The sequence below is a fragment of the Paralichthys olivaceus genome, chromosome 18, assembly GCF_024713975.1.
Source record: "Paralichthys olivaceus isolate ysfri-2021 chromosome 18, ASM2471397v2, whole genome shotgun sequence".
Classification (NCBI taxonomy): domain Eukaryota; kingdom Metazoa; phylum Chordata; class Actinopteri; order Pleuronectiformes; family Paralichthyidae; genus Paralichthys; species Paralichthys olivaceus.
Window position 1 is genome coordinate 17,534,318 of NC_091110.1, and position 17,259 is coordinate 17,551,576.

The following is a 17,259-nucleotide window of genomic DNA, read 5'->3' on the forward strand; positions in this document are numbered from 1 at the left end:
GTAACAAAATCAACTGGCACCAGCCGATGTCACTTTTGAGTTTTTTTAATAACTTTTTTTCAGTCCAAGAAAGAACATTAGAGAACAACCCACAAATAACAGATGACAAAATTCCACCTTTTTAAAAATAGACAAAAATATAATGAAAGAAGACATTCCCATCTTGCAGCGACAGATTGAAAATGGCGAAGTAAAAGGCGACACAGTTACCGAGGTGCCGAAGTCAAATGTTCCTCTCGTTCTCTACCAGAAAATGTTCTCTTGCCTCGTTGAATAAGCTTTTCCACAACGTATACAACAGCCCACAGAAGAAAAGGCAAAGAACAGAGCACATAAGCGAGGGATAAAATTACCTTTGTACAAAAATAGATCTTTTTTCCAAGTGTTTTTTTTTTTTCTTTTCTCTTTTTTACTTGAACATTTTACTGTCTATGCAACGAAGAAGCAGTGATTGTGTCACGAGCTCAGCTTTTCCTGATTACACTGTTTGAACATTGAATTGCCAAGCAACACACATTTCGGAGGGTTTTTAAAGACTTAACCTTTTTTTTTTTTCTTGTCTGTTTTCTCTCTTTCATTGTATTTTCTCGTTGAGGTCCCACAAACGGCTGAGAAGCTGGTTCTTTTGAGTTCAGAGGTGTCTGCCATTCTGCTGGTTGATCAAGATTTTTTTATTTTTAATAAACTCAAGGTCGAGATGCAAATAAAAACTCCTCAGATATTTGTGGGGGGGGGGGAAACACAGTAAAACTCTGAGTTGAAGTAATCCCGGTGCCGAGCAGTTTGGTCTGAAAGACTCGTCCTCCCTCCTCTCTCTCTCTCTTCCAATCAACAGATCTGTTGATATATATTTATAAATATATACACATATACATATTAACAAAATATAGCTTTAAGTTATAAAGCATTCATGTGGGTGATCGTTTCTGTATCTCGTCAGAGAAGATCCTTGTCCGTCCGTTTCCTGCAAAGGAGTGAGCTCCCACATCGTTATGGCTTAAGATACCTGTGGTAACCGGTCACAGTAGAGTCAGAGCGGGACACTGCATCACAATGAAGACAACAGGAGGATATTCTTCTTTAAGTTGGGTCGAAACACACAAACCTGCTTTTATTTTCTCGATTACCTCCGCCAAGGAGTCACTGTTCCACCGCTGTTCGTCTGTCGGTTGCTTTGTTTTAGAGGAGATTATAGACCGACACCACTGAATGGATTTCCGTGAAACTTAACATTTACCTTAAGCCTCAGCGTGTCCTCGTGTTCGGCCTGTATCGTTGATCACAACTGAAGTTATGTCACTAACACCTACTGATAGTTGGGTAACAGAAGGCCTTCAAACGTACAAGGGATATGTTCTAAAAAACAAGGATGCAGTATTAACTAGTGCTGATCCAGATCGGGGCAGATCCAGGAATGTGTTTTCATTCTTCTTTAACATTGTGAGATCATTCATGTAAAATGTGAGGGGACTGTTGGGCCTTGGCGGAGGTATTTGCTCTCCTGAGTGCCGTTCTATTAAAATCTGCTTTTCTCTAAAAGGTACAAATCTAACCTGGTCTCACAGAAAAAGCTCTTTTCACCACACTGCTTCAATTTTCTTATTTTCTTAAACAAACAATGATCATTTCCCAGAATATAAATACTGTAAACTGAGCTCGAGCTGGCAGTCAATACTGTCACCTGGATAATTAGTAATAACACAGATCATCCATTTCTTTTGATTGAGAATAAAAACAACGAGCCGATAGATCATCACTCAAGTTATTGCTACCTTTCTGTTTTGTCTGATCCAAAACAGCATCGATGATGATAACACTGTGAGAAAAGTGCCGTCTCTCTCTCTCTTGTCTACTTGTAGAAAAATTCAAGTAATGTTGCAGCGCCGCTTCGCGTCCACTAGAGAGCGCTCACAGCTTCTTGAATCTGTGCCACCTCTCTCTCTCTCCTGCCCAAGCTGCATGTTGCAATCCCGCCTGAAGCCGACAGTATCTGACATTTCGAAGCTGCCACCTGAACCGGCTCTTTTTTTTTTTCCTTCTTCTTCATAAGGAAAAGATCATCGGATGTCTGGGGGATCAGTTTCTCAGAGGAGGATTAACGGGCCCTTTGCTGATGCACGTCTGTGAAACCGGCCCCTGGACACATGGTCAGCGCTTCCATGGAGTCCTGAGGGTGGCGGCAGAGTTTTGACTTTTTCAAACCTTTAGATTTTTTTTTTTTTTACTTTATTTTCCATTGTGAAGTTGTAATAAACTGGGGGCGGGTCACAAGCTGACAACTGGCCAATCACAGCTTTAACCGCTTGAAATGAAGGCGATCACGAAACGGAGACGGTCGATGTTAAAGCAGCGAACAAAACTTGAGATAGAAAATATCAGGCACACGGATTTATGACAATAAAGAAGGGTGTTTGTGATTCAATTTTAAAATGAAATGATTCTTTCATTTCAATCTTTTTTGAAAAATGTAGCTTTTTTTGCTTTGGAGTTTAAAGGTTTTTCAATTTTATATTTTCACTGACAGCAAAAGAGTGATTATTGACGTGGCGCTCTCAAGACTCCATACACCCGCTCACAACATTAACTGATGGAAAAGTGGCACAAATAGAAGAAATCCTTGTCGACATGCCCTTGAACTCCACTGTTCTATTAAACCTACTAGTTTGTTTTCAATGAGATCACTTAAGGCTGAATAAACCAGAATATCTGAATCATGTGGAAAATCACCCTAGATCCCAGATTTCTACTCCGGTCCAGGAAATGATTCGACTCGACCCACGACTCACAAACACGCTCTCAAAAAGGACTCGGCCGTACGAACATGCACCCGCTCTGTGGACAATCTTTGGAAATGCACTCGATGCATAGATTTGCAGCAGCTGCAGCATTTGAAGAAAAGAACAAGCAGAGAAAATGAAAAGCAGAATATGGGCGACAAAGCATATTTATACACAACATGGAGACATTTCAAAATTTCAGTTCATCTTGAATAACACTTGGTTGTCCAGAGAAGTGCAGAGAGAGCGACTGTGCCTGTCCCTCTGAGGAGGACGATAACTGGGGCGTTCCTGATTGGGCCTGGGCCAAATTCCGCCTCAGAGGTCGATTGCGTCGACGTCAGCTCTCCGACTCGGAACCCGACTCCGCTGTCATGAGGTTAAGTGCCAAGTAAGAAACAAATAAACAAAACAAATAAAAACAAAGATGGCTCTGCTGCAACAACACACGCTCTTTCCCTCCTTCTGCAAATGGTTAAAAGAAGAAGTGAAGGTCTGAGGATGGAAACGGAGGTAATCTGTGTGCATTGTTGTTGTTAAAATGAAAACTGAACATAACGTCAATACTGTGAATGGTTGTAACTTTCTGTACAGGTAAATATGAGGTTTTTCAAGGAGCTGACACCTGCTGCTCGGAGCAGAGGTTTCTTCTGAGGGTGGAAGTGTGAATGGTGAGAGCTGAGATTCTCCTGAAACGGAGGTCGGACAAGAGACGAAGAAGGAGCTCGGCGGTCGATGAAACAATATATTCCAACGCAGACGAGACGGCGAGCTCACTTTGTTGTGATCAGAATCCGGTGAAGGCTGACTGTTAAAACGAGGACGACACGAGTTGATCCAGGTTGCTGCACCGGCAGAGCTTCCACTGAGGCTCATTTGCAGCCAGAGTTTTCCTATGTGCAGAAAGAACAGTGCAGATTGTACAGAACGAGCTCTCCGAACCCTTTTATCGATCAGTACGTGAACCGAAAGGCTGATTATTGGACTGACGTGTCGTCCTCCCCGATGTTGCACAGTGCTAACAGAGTAAGACATGGTTGGATTGGTTGGATTTGGGCTGAGACCTGAGGTTTTTGAACACTTGCAGTCTTGTTGACACACCTCTACTCCGGAAAGCTCACACTTTAAAAAAAAAAAACAACAGCTAGTGCAAGGCCCTCCGCCGCCGTCCCTCCCCCAGAGTACGTTCAGCCCTGAGTCCAGAGAGGGCTCAAGTGTTGACGGCCCGAGTCTCCCCCAGTCCACGATTGTCCCGATCACGACGCAGAGCGTCCGAATGTGACATCATCACGTGGGTGTTAGAATCTGATCGTCTCTGCTTTTTCTCTTCAAGGTGTCGGAATAGCAAAGCTGAGAAACGATGGCTCAATATGTGTCTTTTGTCCGTCCTCAGTTCAGTCCACCGATGACACTCGTGTTTGATGTGTGATTTTTTTCCATATATATATTTCTTATTTATAATATTTTTTACAAAGTATAAAACAGACCCGCAGACGTGACGATTTCATTGTTTTCAAAACGACGGGAGAGGAGACAGGGAGAGGTTCTCCAAAATCCAAAATAGTCACGTGATCTGTCCCTCGTGATCTGAGATGGGATTTTTTTTAAAAAGAGGAGGAACCCTTCTCCTGGTCCAGAGGTGGTTGAGGGAGGAGGAGGAGGAGGAGGAGAGGACGGGGGGAGGGCTCGACCATCGACGCCATTATGTCATTTGATGCGGTGCTTCTAGCATCTCCATGAGGAAGGTGTCGATGGGCGTGTCCCCGATGAGCTTAAAGAAGAACAAGTGCTCGAGACACTTGAGGCCGATGGAGCGCAGCGCTGGTAACCGCAGCAACAGCTTAGCGAACCTGTCACAACACAAGAGACAAACTGAGACAGGAAGGAAGGAGACGATCCAAACTACACAAACTACACAACACGTACACACACTAATTAATTACTGGATGATTTGACGGCTGAGACTGACTCGTGATTGGTCGACCTCGTGTAGGGACGGAACCTCGATACTGCAGCTCTTGTATTCGGGTTATTTTAGCTTTATTTTTACAGCAGGAGGAAGTTTCAGTTTGTTAAAATTCATCGACTATGACTCCTGACCTTGTTAAATATCTCGTGTTTCTATCTGCTGACTACCAACAGAACTTAAAATACCACAGCGTGACGTTCTTTTGTTACTTATGCTTCGTTAACGTTCCTGTGAATGAAACTCCCCCACAAACTCCTCATGAACAGCTGGCGTTCATCAGGCTGAAATAATCAATTCACGGCAAGTTTGCACGGCGAGGAGAGTCTGATGACTCTTGTACAAGCAAACCAGAGAAGTTGAGGGTAAAAGAACAAAATGTTCCTGAACGAAGCCGACTTTTTATTCAGACATTCAAAACGTCTTTTCATTCAAATATCCTCCTTAACTTGGTGAAATTACTTTTCTCATGAATCTAAAAAGGAAATTGAAGAGTTTTATTGAATGTGAAAGGATTTTAATCCACACAATCATCTTCGACATTTATAATCTGATAACTAGGTGAACTCAGATCTATTCTATTGATTAAACCGATTGTTTTTGTGGGTCCTTGAAGACGCAGCTGTCATTTGAAACTCTGAAAAGCTTGTGTGGATTGGAGGTTGGTGAGAATACGAGTCCTCCTCTTATCTAAAAATCTCCATGTGTGGATTCAATGGCTTTGCTCAGAGTCTGGGGATGTGCATGATCGTCTCCGTGTTTGTCTTCGTACCTGCCGGGCTGCTCGGGGTACTTCTGTTTGCAGTAGGCCTCTAATGACGCGTAGACTTTCTCTCTCAGGGCTTCCACCTCACCTGGGTTCGACAAACCTTTAGAGTCTGCGGAGACACAAAACGAGAATTTCAAACAACAGCCACAACGATCTCTGTCCTCTCTGTGGGAAATTACTGAAAGATTCTTCTCTGCGCTGTTATAATCGAGTGCCTTGCTTATGGGCACCTCGCAAGACGCACTTACAAAATTGAGCTTTAACCTCTCGGGGCTCGTTGTAGACGTGTGTCGCCACATTCTGGGTTAGTCCAATTAGGACTGTGGATTCAAAGCTGTGCGAATTCAGGCCTCAGTGGACGACTCATCTTTGATTAACAACACAAACACGTCACTGGTTAACATTTCTCGTGAACAAAGCTTTTACGCGATTGATCGACGGTGAATGAACATTTGTTGTCAATGGCTGCACTGGATCACACAGTGTGGGAAAGGGGAGGACCGGGGGCCTTTTTAGCCCTTTAGCCCTCGGCCTCCCCTCCTGCACCCCCACCCAGCGCTCCCTCGCTCAGACCGGTCTTGCGAACCCGTAATTAACAAGCCGAGAAGTGAACCGAGGCCAGTGGGCTCGGATGTGGCCGGGACAGAATGTGGAACACGGGGGGATCAGTGCGCGGGGGCCGCTGTGCGTCTGAGGGCCGGAGGGAGGCTCCCACATCGAGTCACAGCGACGGTTTGGTTTATTAAAGCCTGGTGCCGTGTGGAGGAGGTCTGAACACCTAACAGACCTAAATGTGTTTAATACCTAATATTTGTATTTAAGAAAAGTCCAAAATAATAATGTTACGACCTTGCAGAAACCCATTTTCGTTCTTTTTGGTGGGAACGCATCAGTCAAACTCCAGTTCCCACTTCCCATGTTACACTAATGAGGTCAAGCTGAGTCACCACGACCAGACCTGAGAAGATTCTCCACCGATCTGAGCATCGACTCGCTTCATCAGGCCTGAGAGCTTCGTCTAAAACCCTCCTGGGTTCTTGCAAAAAAATATCTGCTGCGGACAAGGCTAGATGTTTTCGGTACTTCTTTCTCCCACTGTTAAAAAATCCTCACCACCGGAATCGATTTTAAAACGAATTCGAGCTGCGTCACAGAGGAAGCAACACTTTTTAAAGTCGTATCTTAAGCCTTCTGGGAGGAGAGTGTTTGATTCTCTATATATATCCGGAGATTGTGTTGAGGATCACTTTAGGCTTAATGAGTCATATTCTATTCTCGTGATATCATCTGTTTTTACCTCATTATAACTGAGCTGCAGCTCACACAGACCTTGTGCTGTTGTGTGTTTACCTGCTTATTCTTGAGCTTCAAAGTAGAATAAGTCACAGGTCTATGGTTTACATACAGTGTTTTAAAACCACAGCAAATGAAAGCACACATACTGTTCAGTGATAGTTACCTGGATTGAAAAGGACTATAGCTCGAAGGCACCCCAGTTCTGTCTTATCCATCTGCATGTCCCTCATCTTAGACACCAGCTCTGTGAGCACTCTGCACAAAAAGAGATGAAAAACCCAACAACAGTCAGAGGTTTGGCTCATTTGAAATTAAACAGGAGAAATAGTTCAAGTGTGTTTTAATCCTTCTTGGCTACCGGCCTGTTTTCATGTTATATCACAGAAACAAACGAGCGCCAGAAAAGTTAAGATCACAGGAAACCATTTGCATCTAATTGGTACATTTCTTCATCCAGATCTAGACAGAGACATTAAAAATGTGTTTTAACTGCGATCCAGCTCAGATCTATTTAAAGATAAACACACACACACACACACACACACGTGTACTCACAGCCCACATAGGCACAGTTAGATCAGTGGAAAAGTTTACAAGGCTGCAAAGTAATTATATTTAGAACATGGTTTTCATAAAGGGAAAGCCGCAGAGTAAACACACGCTGTAATCGAACACCAGCACTCCCACTGTCTGCGTGTGACATCACTGGGGGGAGTGTCGGCACTCGAACTCCTCACCCCTCTTTGACTCGGTCACACCCTCTCCCCGCCGCTCGCTCTCTATTTCCTTCTCCCTCCGTCCTCCCCCCTCTCAGATAGTAAAGTCAATTGTGGCTCTTTGCTCATTCTAATTCAATTTGCTCTGAGGAAGAACAACAGGCCTGGAAAAAAAAAAAAGAAAGAAAGAGAGAGAGAGAGATAGAAAGAAAAAGAGAAGACTCAAGTGTTTAAGCTAATCAGGCTCTTCATTTGTATGGTGAAGAGAGAGGGGAGTAGATAAAAGAACATTATCAGTTCTCTGTATCTTAATGCTCGCCACAGTTAATGCAGAGACGGAACATGTCCTGTGGCAGCGAACGCCAACGAGCGAGTGATCAGAGGAGCAGGAGAAGAGAGGAGAAGAGGAGGCAGACACTCGGAGATAGGCTGCAGCGAGAGTGGATGTGATGACGCCACCTGTTCCTGCCAAGTCTCTGTCTGAGGGGGAACGAACGCCAGACTTAATGTGTTATTGCTTTTATAACTTTCAAACTGTCAATAACAGTCACCAGAGTGGTTCCTGAACGCACCTCACCACGTTCTGTGTGTGACCCCTGATGCATTCAGCTGTACATATTTAATACGAGGAGGCAACCGATAGCTCCTGTTCTGCTGTGCCTTCCATGAAGAACACTCCAAAGGTCACACGAGTCAAAATTAAACCCCGCTGCAGAGGTGATTTCTGGGAAAAGATGATGACGCTGGTATCAGTATTAAAACATCTCTAATTATAAGTCATGCTTGATCACCAGCCCCTTGTTTCTCTGACTGATAAAACCTTCATGACCAAAACGTTGACGATTTATTGACATCAGCAGAAGCCTTTCATCAACACTTACAAAATACATACAAGTAGAACCAGCATTCTTTCTGAGTACAAGTTTGAATTAATTATCACATTTGTAATCCTTTATTGATCAGTAGTTAATATTGATACAGTCGCTGAGTCTGAGTACCCTTTAAGGCTGCGTCAGTTTCAAATGATTTAACCGCCCGCACGCTTCCGTAAGAGGGCAGCGCAGAGTCGAGAGTTTCTGACAACAACCAAAATGTCGACGGAGGAGGTTGCGATAATCTTCTTTTGTAAGACACACGTACAAAATGAAAGACAGTGGCGCCCACAGTTTGCACACGGTTACTTCCAAGTGAAGGAAAGTGCAATATATGGTGATAATGACCTGTCAAAGATGGCGCCCACGCCGGCACTATGGGCGCTGTTGCGGTGCACGTGCAGCCCGGTTGCCAACAGGATCCCGTCTTTCACTGCTATCGAACGGTGCGAAAATGATGCAATGAGGAGCTCGTTCCAACCTGAGGGAGAGATGGGGGGGGGGGAGGGATCGAGGAAAAAGCATGAGGAGTAGAAAAAAAGAGAAGCAAATCCCAGTACAGAAGTTCACACAGCATTCAAGCAAAATGAAACTGACAACAAAGGGTGGGGAATTTCGATGAATCAATTAGGCTGTGCGGTAAAGAGCGTGCAGCTCTCTCAAGCACAGGCATCAGGATATTACTAAGACATTCGAGTCATGCTTTCTGAGGGACAAGCGTGTAAAAGGGATGAACTGCGGCTGCCATCGCAATAAAGACAACGGGCTTGATGTGCCAAAGCAGGGGCCTGACACAGCGAGCACCGAAGACACAAGACGGCGCCTTTTGAGTGACAGGGCTCCTTTAACTGTTCTGCCTGGCAACACTTGCCTCCTCTCCCCAGAGTTGAGTTGGGAATGAGAGGAGCCGGGATGCTTTTATCTGCGATACAGCAGAACTAAAGCGGTTATTTATAGAAAACCTGAGAGCCGAGAAGAGACGAGCTCCTCAGAATAACGTCTCTCTCTGCTCGGCGGAAGTCTCTCCATCAGTGTATGTGCCACAGATAAGAAATGATGGGATGGGTGTGTAATAGCATCTTTTTTTTTTTTCCCTCCCAGAGGTGGATTTGGAATATTATGGTGTAATTTGGGGCGACAGGCAGACAACAAGGTTCAATGTGTTGGGAGAACCCAGAAGACCTTCCTGCGTGTGATGTGGGTGAATGTAACAGAGGTGACAGATGATTCACTCTCTGCTTTACGTTGCTGCTTCTGTGATCCTGAGCGGTTAACTTGCTTTTCCACATATTGCAGATATGCCCAATGAGCTGCTCTGACCTTGGTGGGTCTGACGTTCGTCTCACGTGACCAAGAGAGTTATTCACCGAATTAGTTTCTGCTTCGCTTGGATTTTTTTCTACCCGGATACAGACGGAGATGCTGTTTGTTTTTTGGAACATTTAATTCATCAGCTAAAATGCTTGTTTTCCTGATGTGCACGATCAAGTTTCTGTTTATTTTTACATTATTTGAAGGGAGGAAAAATCTTGTACCATGTATTCATATCTCTCAGCTGGGGGTCATCTTGAAAGGGTCATCCTCATTGTTTCTGCATAACACACAAGTCTTAGAACTCTTTTAAGGCCTTCTTGACTGACCTGCTCGTAGAAGGATGACCTGGTCGTCCAGCGGCAGCTCGGAGAAATGTGGGATCCTCTTGGCCCACTCCACCAGGGTGAAGAGTTGTTTGTCAGCCGCTTGACAGATATTTGTCACTGGATCGTTGGGCTGTTGGGGAGCAGAGAGACAAGCAGACACCAATGTGGAAGTTAGATATCCAGGTAATGCATAAAATGAATGGGAGTCTTTGTTTTTATCTTGTCACTCTTGGCAGAGGTGTCATGTTGAGCAACCTAACACCACCACCCCCCCTTTTTTACAACTCATGCTTACATGAGCGCTGTGAATAATGTCTGAAGAGGAGCGAGTGGGAAGACAAAACAAACTGTGAGTCTGTCCAAGCTTGTGGAGGAAATACCTGCAGAGAGCGGCCGGTGAAAAAACAACTCTCACTCAGCGGACGCTTTCTTTGGGGACCTTTTAGCCGTCGCACAAATCAGTCTCTTGGACAGCGAGCGGAGCTGGAGACGCCCTCCTGACAATCTACTGACACTTCAACACTGCGCTTAATGTTTAAATGAGACAATCACCAGACCAGGCTTCGTAAAAATAATACGCAAATGATTGTGTGTGATGATTATTAATGTTTACTCTTTAAATAATGATTGAACTCAATGAGAAAAAACTATTTCTCCATCGAGAATTCATATAAATTCATGGCTGTAGCTTTTAAAAATGTTTTTAATAGACTGATGTTCATTTCTGTGTGTAAAAGAATTTCACTGGAATCTGATTTATGATCGTTTGTCAATTAGATGGAAACACTGACTAATTCCCCTGTAAAAGAAAACATCCAGGTGAGTTTAGAAACGCTATAATCCTTTATTGATTTCCCTTCATTAGACGTACTAAGGAAGGAGACGTCTTGAGGAAACATGAGCATAAAAGCTGAGGAACGGCTGAGGATGGATGTTGCAGCTACAGGGATATGGAAACATCTGATATTTTGGTAATTAGGGTCTAAAACATGTTTTCTGAGATCTTTTATTACCATTTCCATCTGTGATGTCAGTCTAGTTGGGCTGAATTATAGCCGTTATATATTTAGTCCTTCTTTTCATTTTCTTGTATTTCTCAGAAATACATTTTACAAAATAAAAAAAAACTGCACTTATGTAAAACGTGAAACATAATTTGCAGGTCAGGTTTCCGCAATCTCTACTTTCCCTTCACAAAAATAAAAGAAGTATGAGCCAAGTGTCCTAAATATGAGCTACACTGCTGAATATTAGAACTTTTCCTGTATAGATAATGATTTCTGTGTGCACCACCAGCCTCAGCACCAGTTCAAACACAAGGACTGTCTGTCCTTAACTGTCCTGATGCATCAGATTGGGGAACATTATTTTTTAACCCACAGGGAGTTTACCAGCAGTGGTGGAATACTAATGCACCACACATACAGTATGACTGGCTCAGTGCAATGTAAATCCCTCTGTGCAAGGAGGGGAAGAAAATCTTAAACAACACCGGCAATCTAGTAATCTAGCATCGTCCCCGGAGGGCATACCCTTGACATGTTTGTCAGTAAACAAAGAGTTTCAGCACATGCGTCTGTGCATAATTTCAAATCAAGTAAACATCCTTAAATTCTAAGTATCCCTGTGTGAACTCGAGACTTTGACAAAAACAGTGAGCAACTTCTCCCCAACTTCCCCTTCGCCAAATCCCACCGATCGATGCTAAAAGCTCGGAGGATCCCGACATCAACTGCAGCTCTCAGGAGAAGATCAGTTCAAGATGAAGGGGAAAACATCCCTCCACTCACACTCTTCCTTTTATAATGTGCGGGCCAGAGACTATCCCATCCTCTCCTCCACGTTCTCCTCCCTGCGGTTTGAACCTCGTGCTGACTGCAGAGTATCACAGTTATGCAGCTGAAATATGAAAAACTTAAACCAGACACAAAGCCTACACTGTTTTGAAAACTGAAAGTAGTCTCTCTTTTTTTTTTCTTCTTCAGGGGAAGAAAGAAAACAGGCATCTTATGAATATTTCAGCATCTGATCTCCGTGGGAGACGTGGACGGGCACAGCCCAACGCAACAGTTTTCGTGAGCCGTGCTTCCTCTCAAAAAAACACATAAACAGACGACGCTAAATCATTGCAAAGGGCAACCCGAGCCAAAACAAAGAAAAACAAAAAGGGGCTTCAACGTGCGTCACGGTCGAGTCACCCCTCCTCATACGAATACAAGTCCCAGGGTTCTCGTTAAACACGACAAGCCTCATGAATGTTGTATGACTATCTTAGCCGTGTTTACACTGACCTGGTTTCTTTGCCTCTGTCTGTAGAGATGACAGGGGAGAGGCGCTTACACTTTCCTGCAACAATCCTCCGGCATCGCATTACTGTACTTAGTGTTCGTGTTACAGAGCAGCATTTAGCTTGTCGTCGAGCCACAATGGAGGAGCCCAACGTGACCTGTGATGGTACGACATTAACCCCCGTGTGTGAAGGGACAAAAGTCCACCTGGGAATTCCTCACAGATTCACTGGAAGGAGACTCTTCCGTGACCTTCACTGTGGGACTGGGAACGTGACGCAAACACGCTTGGACAGAAACGAGACCAACTGAATGTAAGAGGAGATATTTTAAGTTACTGGATTTATTTTCTGGATGCCAGACACAAACAACTGCTGTCGTCACTCCCGGCCAATCGCAGAGTTTATAGCACACTCCCCCGATGTGGTCGATCATCCTAATTTAGAGAAATGCCAGGCTTACATACTGTCCTATGAAATTTTCATCACTTGAGGAGGGGGAGACGAAAAATTTGCCTTTCAATTTTTCATTATTCTGCTAGACCCAGACTATACTAGCGTGACAACGGAGAGAAAATTGGGTACGCGTGAGCATGAGAATGAGTTACTCAAGTGCCCCACTTTTTTTTTTTTAGACTGAGGAAAGAAACTGTCCTCATACGTTGGCATGGGGATGAATCATCAGCTAATTATCTTCTAAACAACAGCAATGCTCCCTCGTTTTACAAAATATAAGAAACTGAACCTTTATATAAATTAATGCATGGAGGGCAAATAAGTCTTCCAGAAATAAAAGTACAAACAATTCAGAGTAAAGTAACATCCCCGGGGATCAGTGATAGCATCCCCCCCCCCTCCTTAAGAAAAAGAGCTCTCCTACTCTGATTGAAGGCACATTACTAACGCCTGTTTAACTCCTGTTCTAGGTCACCATGAGATAAACACACTTTATTCAGCTTGGCCAGACCCCAGTCATTAGACAGTGGCGGTGGCCTATTCATGTTGTACACTGATGGCCTGGGCCCTGTGATTAATTATAGCACGGGGCAGCGCCTCTCAATGGAGACCTCGCGGAGGAGGGGCTGAGGCAGGGGGACGGGATTCTGAGAGAAAGGGGAAGCCCTCGCGGTCAGGTCAGGCTACAGCCCAGGCTCCACTTCTGCTGCAGCATCAGGTCAATCAAATAAAGGGGAAATCAAATCAAATGTACATTGTTGCTCACTCGTGTTCGTATCTGCTCTTGCTAACAGAAGTTACATTTACACTGGGGCTGGTTTGTTATATGGGATTTCGCACAAACTACCAAATAGATGACTTGGTGAAAGGGTGCAGTATGGTTCATTGAAGAACACATTCAGTTTTGGTGTGGCTCCAGATCAGGGGTGAAAGTCTTTCTTAACATCGCAAGATTGATTTCTTTGCAGTTTTGTGCAGATCCAAATAAAAAGATAAAAATCCAGATCTAGTGAATTTAAATGTGGTTTCATAAGGAGACTGTCGGGCCTTGGCAGAGGTGTGAGCTCTGCTGGGTGTCATTCCAGTTATGATTTATGTTTTTTTCAAGATGTATTTTTCCAACTTTCCCTCCAACTTGGAATAGCTGCTGTCGTCGCTGTAGCTCTGCTGCTTGTATCCAATATGATGCATTATACTGCTACCTCTACCCACCTGCCAGGGCTGCACATCAGTCTGCGCTGCACCAACATTCAATAACCCATAATGACAAAGAGAAATCATGTCTTCAGATGTTTTTTCTTATCAAAATTAAAAACTGTAAATCTCATTTTACAAAAGTAGTCAGACTTCGCACAAAATCTTTTGGCAGCAATCACAGCCCGGAGTCTCTGTGGATAATTCTCTTCAAACTTTGCACACCTGCTGGGGCAGTTTATCCCAAATCTTTCAGACAGAGCTCCGTAAGACTGGATGAGAAGTGTCTGTCTGCAAACTGCCAACTTCAGGCCTCACCACACATGTTCTAAGTCTGGTCAACTCAAGGACGGTTAAGAGAATTGTCCTAAAGCTACATCAGGGGCGGTTGAGATAATCAGCTTCTGGCAGGTTGTTCCATAACTACAGACAATTTTGGTATTCTCCCTGACCAAGGCCTTTCTTACCAAGTTACTCTGGAACAGCTCTGGTCTTTCTGTTTTACAATAATTGAGAACAGTTAAGAGTTCAGACATGGTTTTATGCTCTTGCATTGATCCATTCCTCATCCTGGTTTTATTGTTATAGAATTGTTTTGTTTTTTGGTCTTAATGTGTGAGTTTTGTTCAGTCCCTTCAATTTGCCAATGACGGACTCGATTCTCAAAGAACATCAAAGCCAATAAAACTGATTCCGATTGATTCCACTTTATGTTGATCAACCTTGAAGTTCTGTGAAGACGAAAGTGGTGTTTCCATCTCCTCTGTATTCCTTCAGCAAACCTCTTCTTCTTGGTGTCAGGCAGACAGTGGGCATCGAGGGACCCACTGTGGCTGAGCTCAAACACACTCAGTGCATTAGTGTGTCTGGGCTGCTGGCAGCCTCCCCCTTTACTCCCTCCACCTAATGTCAACGCTCATCTCCTACATTTCCATCTGGCCCCCTGAATATAGCTCCCATTTACTCACATAACAGCTTTCACATTTCTACCTTTACTTCACAGGACATTTCCCTCCCCTGAAGCAGACGGATCCCAGAAGAAGCCCTCCCCTCTTTCTCTCCCTCCTTCAGTCTCACCCTCTGTAACTCCCCCCCCCCCCCCCCCTCCACCTGTTTTGGTAGGACGATGCACAGTTCCTCTGTTTCTCATGTTCCAGCAGAATTACTGAGAAAGCTGAGGCTTTGCGGGATGCTTTCAGGAATAGTCTGTCTGTTGCATTATTCATCAATCTTAGTCTCCTCTGTGTTAAAGACAGCCCACAGTGCCCAGATGATACTGAAGGGACAGATGCGGGAACGCGTTGCTGAGAGAAAGAGCCAATACGAGGTGAACAGGTAAACCGGCGCTGGAGACCAGAAGCAGCCGTCTCCAAAGGGACCAAAAAAGAGGGGACAAACAGTACGAATATCTGAGGCTCATCACCATCTCTGCACGCAGGCAACAGGATGTCAGCTTTTGAATACTCAACAAAAAGAAGTCTGATAAAAGTTTACTGTTTTAAGAACATTTTTCTATTGAAAAATTACTTAAGTAAGTATAATCTGTGTACTGACAAATCCGACTTTATGCATTATATGTAAATGACAGCATAGAAAGTTTTAGCTGTGAATCCTGAACTGTGTCAAAACTAACAGAGCTCTTTGTAGTAAACCAAAATAAACCAAAAACTCTATAAAGCAAAAACTAATACCAATGATAATAAAGAATAAAGAGAATGAAGGAATTCAGATCTTCTTGAATCACAAGCAAGGGCCAAGAACAACTCTCTGTGGACTCAACAGTTCGACGCAGAAACGAGATACTGTCCAGGAACTGCTTGCAGCTGGAAGAAACTAAAGTAAATTGTGGACAATGGTAAGTCAATAATTTTGGAAACCAAAAGAATCAAAGCAGGAGCCATCAAACTGAAAACATTTAGTTTTTACTGGCAGGGGCTTTGGACACAGTTAAAGTTTCACTGCCAAAAGTTTTACATCAACACATCAACGTGTAGTTTGGTCATATTGACAACAAAAATAGTCTACCAATACTACAGTAAGCATAATAGTATTAATAATAATGTTGAATAGTAGCCATTTGCAATAAATAAATGAGACTAATGATTCTCCCCGCCAGCTCCTGCATGTCTACTGTGTTTCCTGAATAATGCATAGAACTGCAGACTCACCGAGTTAGACGGCACACCAAGGTTGGTCTCAATGTAGGTCTCCGTCTTGGGTTCCACCGCCTGCTCGGCCTCCAGGATCTTCTCCACGGGCATGTCCTCATTGGCGCAGGTGGTGGACTCCACCTCGCTCTCACTCTTCTCCTTGGCTCGCTGGCGCTCCTCCTGAACGGCTGCATGTAACAAAACTGGTTCCGGTCACTACTGCTGTTTTTTGTTTTGTTTTATTTACACTGTCAATGTGTTCCAGGGCACTTGTTGTAAAGGTTCAGTGTGTAAGATAAAGGTGAAAGGGATCTATTACATACTCCTGGTGATGTTTTAACTTGTGTTGAATCGTTTTAATTGTACGAATTGTGGTTAGCCCAAACTGGACAAACAAAACACCTTTTGAGTTTTAATGAAAATTGAAGCTACCACAGGTTTTCTGTCACCTCACTAAATTCCACACACTGAACCTTTAAAAGAAAGATTCAGGATTGTAAGAATGATGGTTTGTCAGCTTCTAGTTCAATTAATGTATTTAATGTATGAATGTATTTGTAGTAAAGTGGTCCTAAAATGTTAAATCTGTTTTATGTTGAGAAATGATCAACAGACTTGTGGTAATATGAATATTGAATTGCAAAAATGCTCTTTGTTTTAGCAATTAGCATGTTCGCAATAGTAATTTTGTAATGTGTCACTAATGCAAGTGCATTCGCACAAGTTTATTGATAATCCTTAGCCAATGAATAGCAATATCAAAATTCAGAAAGTCATTTTGTATATTTTCTGTAAAAGTCAAAAATATGCACATGAGCCAATACGGTGAAATTATTCCAGTCACTTCTGTTTATTTTTTACAAATAACTGCCCTGGAAACCACCATGAGAAGATTATCTTTTCTTCCCCGGAGGAAGAAACAGCGTGCTTGATAAAAGTGAGATGAAATGACTTGATTAGCTTGATTATTGTTTTGCAATAGAGATGTAATAGTATGCAGAGCATCCTGCAAAACTGAATCTTCCCTTTAAGTGCTTGAATTCTTGCAAATGCATATTGCTTCTTTGCTCACACACACATATGTACAATGTACGCGCATGCTTGACTGTGTATTTTCTTGCCCATGTCGAGAGCCT

At 43.5% G+C, this 17,259-nt stretch overlaps 1 protein-coding gene across 6 annotated transcripts in view; it reads right to left on the reverse strand.

Annotated features, from left to right (window-relative positions):
* Nucleotides 1-29: 29 nt before the first annotated feature.
* Nucleotides 30-17,259, reverse strand: part of rxraa (retinoid X receptor, alpha a) — a 172,749-nt gene continuing 155,519 nt past the window's right edge. For 3 of the 6 annotated variants that reach the window (XM_069513412.1, XM_069513411.1, XM_069513414.1), the window contains 6 exons: nucleotides 16,142-16,326; nucleotides 10,037-10,166; nucleotides 8,745-8,877; nucleotides 6,972-7,063; nucleotides 5,516-5,621; nucleotides 2,927-4,627 (listed from right to left, as the gene is read on the reverse strand). In XM_069513412.1, the coding sequence (XP_069369513.1) occupies nucleotides 4,480-4,627; nucleotides 5,516-5,621; nucleotides 6,972-7,063; nucleotides 8,745-8,877; nucleotides 10,037-10,166; nucleotides 16,142-16,326 (794 nt within the window). In that variant the 3' untranslated portion in view covers nucleotides 2,927-4,479. Of the gene's footprint in view, nucleotides 4,628-5,515; nucleotides 5,622-6,971; nucleotides 7,064-8,744; nucleotides 8,878-10,036; nucleotides 10,167-16,141; nucleotides 16,327-17,259 lie in introns of all 6 variants that reach the window. The other 3 variants (XM_069513413.1, XM_069513416.1, XM_069513415.1) reach the window with 2 other exon arrangements.